At 39.2% G+C, this 7,589-nt stretch overlaps 1 protein-coding gene across 1 annotated transcript in view; it reads right to left on the reverse strand.

The window, feature by feature from the left end:
• LOC104275741 (mitogen-activated protein kinase kinase kinase kinase 3-like) overlaps positions 1 to 7,208 on the reverse strand; it is a 30,054-nt gene extending 22,846 nt beyond the window's left edge. The window contains exons 1-2 of the mRNA XM_009871786.1: positions 7,143 to 7,208; positions 4,019 to 4,109 (exon numbers count right to left, since the gene is read on the reverse strand). Coding sequence (XP_009870088.1) covers positions 4,019 to 4,074 — 56 coding nt within the window. The 5' untranslated portion in view covers positions 4,075 to 4,109; positions 7,143 to 7,208. The remainder of the gene's footprint in view (positions 1 to 4,018; positions 4,110 to 7,142) is intronic.
• Positions 7,209 to 7,589: the final 381 nt, after the last annotated feature.

The raw sequence follows: 7,589 nt of genomic DNA on the forward strand, positions 1-7,589 counted from the left end.
CTGTTTGATGCCAACAGTAGCAGTGCAAAAGTGGGAAAAAGCCAGGACAACCCCAGCAGCCTTGGGACAGCAGCAAAGCACCCACAAAGTAAGAGATATGAAGTCGTAAGTGCTGTTAATTCACATCTTCGCTTACTGGACATTAACTTCCCAGAATGGAAAAGCCCTACAGAAGAAAAACTAAGAGGATCAAAAGACGAGACTGCATTTCTCATTTGCTATCTGGCCTTTTATTACTGTGCTTAAGTGCTCCGAGACAGGTGAAGATCCATGCAATCAACAGTTAAGGTGGACACAATTGTGTTTGCAAAACATATGGCAAGCACAGCAAACAAAACAGAATCAACACTGCCACTAAGTGCAACTTAACACCTAAGCTAACAGCGAGGCAGAAATTCCACTGTCTGAAAAATCCACACATACACAGAAGAAAAGCATAGGGAACAATATGCTGGTAAGTGCCAAGTACAGGATGAAGGTATTTTTCTTATTGTTCTTAGCATTAAAAGATACTTGGAAAACAACAGATCAGACCATGAGAGGCCTCAGAGACAGATATTCAATTGCCCAGACAAAGGAGAAGCACTACGCTAAAGCAGGGGAAGGGGATCAAGCAAGAGCACGAGAGAGTGCCAAAATACAGATTATTATTTGTCAAAATTTAATTCTGGGTCCTGACACCCAGAGACAAGAGGAAAGCTGTTTTTTGCAGAAAAAGCACCCCCAGGCTGAATACAGCATCATGAGAAGAGTAGGCACCAGTCCAATCTAAAAATTTTAAAGTAGTTTAATGCAACAATAGTATTTGTTCAGTCTGTTTTCATATGAAACCTTAAGAAGTCATTAGAAACAGCTTTTTATTAGTTATACTAAGCAATCTGTTCCCACTATGACTCGTTAAAAGAAGCAGCTGGTAAGACAACTGCACACATTTGTCGATGCTTCTACAATGCAAATAATCTCACCTCCAGAAACAAACACAAATGGAACCATCACATTCTGGTTAGAAGTTCATACGTGAGAAAAACAGCCTGGAGTAACTGCAATAGCTCTGCAGAGTCACAGTCCTCAACTCTGCCATTCCTCACGACTTTCTTCTACATTTGTCTTCTGAAAACGTTTCTAACAACAGCTTTCATGTTCATGAAGCATGCCAGACTTAATGTCACACATCAAGAAAACTGCCAACACAACCTCCTTCCCAGTACTGAAAACAGGTATGAGTAACAGTGGAGGACATCTTCACATAGAAAAAGGTGCTCCCTTCCCAAATAAAGGCAGGCTTTGGGGTTGGGAGGACGATTAAGGAGGTGCGACACAAGACACTACGTGATCCCAGCCATACAGCTTTGAGAAATGCTACATCCATTGAAGAAGCTTAGTCACCACAATAAAGAGCTTCCAAGTACTACTGTCTTTAGGAGATCACAAGATCCCTTGGGAACTTTACCACCTGACAATCTGTAAACCGCTGTCAAACACACTAATAACTCCACAAAAATCTCAAAAAAATTTTACCATGACTTTGAGGTACGGAGCAGTTATTAAGCATTGACTGCTCATGCACAAGAAAAAGCCTGCCAGTACTACCGCACAGAATGGAAATTACAACTAATTTAGGTTAACCTGCAGACTAACCTTACACATTCAAAATCGAAGCGCAGACTCTCCTATCTTGGAATACCAAGTACCTACAGGTACACATATTCTATCTGTAGACACACCCACACAAATCTGTGCATAAGGCAGCTCACAGAGCAGCTCGGCACTACAAAAGCACTCAGACAAGCACCTTTCAAGGTATGGGATGCCGGAACAGCACGGCTCGTGGATTTTATCTTTAGACTTCGGTCCCTTCCTGCACAGCTACATATGATAACGCAAGCAGTACAGCAATCACACTCTCCAGCCTCGCTCAGTTGTAGTGTGCAGATGGTATTCATTTAATGGGCTAGTCAACGGCTTGCTTTCCTCTTCATTCTCATACTTCCACTGTATTTCCACTTAATCTTATTCTGAAAATATTTTCCCTCTCAGAAGCTTCTTTCATGCTCCACACTAAACTCTGTCTGTGAGGCATTAGTACGACCAGCTTTTCCACTACAGATCTTTAAAATTACTATAACGCAAACACAATTCAAAACAGGCTCTATTAGCTTGAATCACATCTGCCAGCATGCAATACTTCCATTCATCAGACAAAAGCTAACACAATACTCGTATCAAGAAAGATGCAATGAACCCCATCAGGGACAAAACGTGGTTTCAGTGAGTGTCCAGGGCTATTCAGGACAGTGAATACAAGAGGCAAGGAAAAGAAACTCCTGAGGACAGCATTAGTAAGCTGAGCTTCTGCAGAGACCTCTGCTTCTCCTCTGGAATGTACTGACAGATCTTTCTCTCTTCCCCAACACTTCCTTCAAGTTCTGGCACACTCAACTCAGCCAATTTCAGCTTGCTCCGACTACACAGACATTCAGCATCAAGGTCATTAGAGCACCACAAACTGCTCCACACTTGCCATTTCAATATCCTGTCCCAGCTCATCCCAGAGCCAAACAAGGAATGCTCAACGACAGCCAAGCAAGCCAGGAAGCACGTGTTAGCTCTTCTGTAGCACTGCAAACATGCACCAAAACAAACACTGCTGGCTAGAATAGAAACTCTAATTAGAATTTCCTAAGCTCTAGGTGATCTAGATTGAAAGAAATGCAGTATTTCAAAAAATAACTTGGTCAAATTTCAAAGGATTTTTAAAAGGCAAACATGCACTCCACATTCTGTCATATACTCCAGCTTCCAAGACAGTAATTTTTTGTTGAAAGGTTCTCATGTATCAAGATTTTTCATGTGAAGATACCACCTATATCTTTCCACCCCAATACAAAAAAAAAAAAATACTTGGCCCATATTGCTGAAAAGCTTTCAGCTACAGCAGATAGCCACGATGGAAAATTTCAGGTGGAGTTGCTGAAGTCTAGTACACATATGAACAACTCAGTTGGCATCTTGCCATTGTGAATAGACCAGAAATGTTGATAACACGCAGAGCTACCCTGTCCCACCTCTATTGTCCTCACCTAGACAGAAGGTATGTGAATATCTGAAAGGACCATAAAGCCTTTGCTGTACAGAGCATCACAACTTTTCAGAGCCTTTCAAAAGCTTTTAATTACATGGCATCATATGCCTAAAATTATGATACTAGGTGAACAACACCCAGTATTAAAATTTCTAGTCCTTGAATATGAAGTAGTAAAATATTTGTCAGGAAGTATTAAAAAAGAATTATAATAGCAAACATTATTAGAAACTGGCCAGAACAATTTGCATATACTATATCAAGTATCCTAAACAAGTACAGCTCAAAAGAGAAAAGCAAAATGTAAAGGAGCTAAAATGTCATTTTTATATTTCAAAACAAATCCAAAACACAAATCACCAGTGGGCTTCTTTAAAGGCTGCACAGGTTACACTTGTATGAAATCATCCTTAAAGCTTAACATAGCACGGCTAGTTTTATGCAAGGAAAAAAACAACAATTTTTTTCCTCCTTTTTTCCCCGTAACACTCAATTCTGAATTCCCAGATAACTTTACTTGCTAACATCAGTTAAGTCAGAACATTTAAGAACTCTACCTGATACTTCCCAAGTTTTGCAAATTTAAGAGACATTTTACTGAAACAGATTCAAAAGATACTTTATGCACAGACTCTTTCTTCATACTTGTCATACCTCTGCATCATTTTCCATTTATGTGTTAAATTCAAAACTTTTAAACAACAACTCATTTCCAAGGAAACAAGACTACACGGTCACTGGAAGATTTTGCTATCAGAAACATTTATATAGAGACACCATAGAAAACAGAACAGATTTTAAGGTAAATGAAAAAAATAACATACAAGTGGTAATACCTATCTGGTAAATTATGTTTTGCCTAAGTCACATTATAGACCTGTCCTTAGCAAGGAGATAGAGAGGCATTTTTAAGTGAGCAAAAGAAACAAACCATACCGGAGATAGCTGCCAAAATAGGCAACAATGTTTGGATGTTTACAGTCTTTCATCATAATGATTTCCTGCTGCACAACAGCAAAATCTTCTCCTGAAAAGCAGAAGGATTAATATTTTCATTGGCCTGGTTCATAGTCACATCTCAACTAGATTTTCAGTACATGTTTAACAAATAAACATTTCAAGTAATTAAAACTAATTACCTACCAGTTTCACAGACATACAAAGCAGCTGTAAATCAATATACATTAGCAACAGCTCAACAATAAGCAACTATATTCTTAAGAAGTTTCATTCTGGCCCAGATGGACCTCACATTTGCCCTTACGATCTTGGCCATAGCTCTTTCTAAAGTCTTTATGTCCCTCAAGACTCCACTGCGTCCATGCGCCTATGCCCTGCCAAGAGCCCAGGTTCCTAAAAACATGACAAAACTCTGTTATTTTTGGCCAAGTGTTCAATACCCATTAGATCATCTTCCTGAGGGGAAAGGGAAAAAAAAAAACACAACAACACACATTCAAGAGTATGCTGCTGCAATTTTCAGTAAAGTCAGTAAGCACGTATTTTATGGACTGTGCATAACGTGTCAAGATAAAACATTGACAGAGATGTGGCATTTACCCAAGTGTTTGGTACCTTGGTTGTCCCTGTCTTTCTAGAAAAGGTTCTCATGAGATCTGTACACTGAGAAAATCATGTATGAAATTGAAAATCCAGAGCGATTTTTGGTGTGGGGGTTTTGTGCAGCAATTTTGTATGCAACTGAAAGAGGGAAAGTGAGAAAGATACAAAATGTAAGCAAATGTTGGTATCTTCTTAAGAAATACACTTCACGTGGGGGCTTTTTTGCCTTCCAGTATCTTGCATTGCAGCTCCTCTGAAATTTCCTAAGTCAAAAGGGCAAATTATAGCTATTCTGGTATGCTCTTTCTAAAGAAGTTCTTCTCAAGTTTCTTTAGTTACTAGACATAAACAGTTCACAAAAAACAACTCATTCTTACTAATTTCACAGGTGAAACAAGCCTGAAGGCCTAAAACAACCATTGAACCTCATGACAAACTTAAGACAACCTATAAGCAAGTAAAAAAAAAGGAAAATTCAAAGTACATCAAAACTCTCATTTCAGTGGGCTGCCGTAGCACACTTAAAGAGCTTTTAAACCAGAAGCCAAAGCTACTGTCTAAAAAGTTGAATATAGACACTAAGCTCATATTTAGCAATTGCTGCAACCCAAAATCATTCTTAAATACAGCTGCTGATAAATTTCAAACGTAACACAACAAATTCCAGCAGAACTCGTCAAGCTATTACCTAGGAAAATGTGTTTTAAGTTTCTCTCAATACATCACCATATTGGTGACCTATTCATTTGGTACTTTTTAAACCAGAAATCTGATATTCATATGTATTTTATTTAATGGAAAACAAATTTCAAGCCACAAGCTGCAAATTAACTTTGCAACACGCTGTCTACTAACTGTGGAGCATTGCTAATGGCTTGCTGTATCCTGGCTAGACCTTTGAACATGCAAATACAGAAGAGCAAACAGGAAATTATTTTCACATGCTGACAGGTACTTCCATGAAAGGACACGACTCTTCCAGTATTTGACCAGTGGTTTAATTGCATCGAAAGTACTTATACTTTAGAGTAAGTGCCTAACCACTATTAGCCCTACGTCTGCCCACTGTCACCAAATCTGCAAAGCTTGCAAAGAAAAAGTCAGTGCCACAGGAATGTGGACACTGCCCGTCTGAAGCTGTGAGTCAAGCCTCTCCTGTGACGGGAAGAGACAAGTACAGAGAGAAACTCAGCTTGCAGAGCACAGAGGGTAGCCAAAGCACATTCTCTGTGCACACTCAGGTATGCAAAGGCATCACAAATACTTGATTCAGCTGCAGGGTGCCAGTTGGCCCCATCAGCAAAGCACGAGGGCAAGTTACCCCAGCTGCAGCACAGCCCCAGGCTCTGTCCACAGCTCAGAGAACACACACGGCACAATTCTCCAAGTCCTACTCAGCACAAACCACATAACACTCTTTTAAACAAGTCACTTCATATTTCTGAATAGTCAGCCAAGTGAAAATTTGCATTATTTTAAAGGTTGACATCACCCGAGTCCTTTGAGCCTAGGGTTCTATCCCCACTACACAAGTCTCCTTCCCTGTTTCATCTTTACAGTTCCATAGGGAGCCCCAGCATGGCTGCTCAGCCGAGCTGTGCTGCTAACCCACGTCCTGCACAGCCAAGTGCTCCAGCAAGCGGAACTGACACAAAAAGCCAAAGCAGCAGAACTGCACAAGATAACCTGAGACCACAGCTTTCAGTGTAAGTGTGATGAACACACACACTTTTGGAACTATGTAGTAACATACTGTCCTGTCTCCAATTCTTAAATGCACATGCATTACATAAACACATTTTTTATCACTTCCAGAATTTTAAGAGGAAAAAATGGAAGAAGCCAACAACTTCTTTCCCTTCTTGCCCACATTAGACCTGAAGGATCAAACCAGGTAGTAGCTAAAATACTATCACCCACCCCCCTCAACCCCCAACCCTGAATCTTGAAAGGGAAGACCAACAGTTACAAGTTAAACAAAAAGTTGATTCTACTTCCCAGATTACTGCTCTCCTGTTCAGTAAGTGTCCTTTGTAAAGGCACAATATAAGCACAGTTCAAGCATAAATCTAGCCTACAGTGAGCTCCTAATCACTCTCCAAGAGAATCTGAGGAAATGTACCCAATTCCTGGATACTAACGCTCACCTATTAGTTCACCCTTCTTCCTTTTTATTTCTTCCACTACACTTTTTCCAGGTGAGTCCTTTTCTGCCTTACTGTTTTCGTCACTTCTTTTGTTCTGTACAGGATTTTGTATCACATGGGTTAAAAACATAATGCAAAAAACCTCACAACTCTCTGAAATTTTAATCAGCTTTCCTTTAACATCTTGCTTGTCATGCTTGTTATTTTTTAGAATAGCATATTTTGTCCTAAACCTAAAGGCAAAAGTTATCCCTTCTTTTAATAAATGGACTCAATTGATTTAGTACAATTTTATCTGAAGCAGAAAAATATTTCGTTTCCATGGCTTATTTCTGTTAAGAAACACTTACCTGGTTCTAGTTTTATTACTTTAATCGCTGCTAGCTCACCCGTGTTGACATTTCGAGCCTACAAAAAATAAAAATAAAAAAATTTAGAAAGCAGAACAGAGCAGCCAGCTCTCCATTCTCAGCCAGACATTCTCTGACAATAAGGAGTCAAAGAGCAACCAAAATACAGAAGAGTCTAAAACAGTTAATTTTTTTTTCTAAATACACTGTGTATTTTTTATTTGCTTTGCAGCATATATTTTCATTAGATAAGCATCATTATTGAGTTCGGTTATATCCAAAAAAAACTGAATTAAAATAATGCCTGTCCATGATTAATGACAGTGTACCAAACACCAGGAACTCTGTAGCTAACATGCTTCAGCACACATTTGTAGCAAGCACTCTTCCAACAAGACTTCTCATCTTGAATTTATTTTCTAACAACAAAGCAAGCTATCTCAAAAA

Source organism: Apaloderma vittatum, unplaced genomic scaffold (assembly GCF_000703405.1).
Source record: "Apaloderma vittatum isolate BGI_N311 unplaced genomic scaffold, ASM70340v1 scaffold17606, whole genome shotgun sequence".
Taxonomy (NCBI): Eukaryota; Metazoa; Chordata; class Aves; order Trogoniformes; family Trogonidae; genus Apaloderma; species Apaloderma vittatum.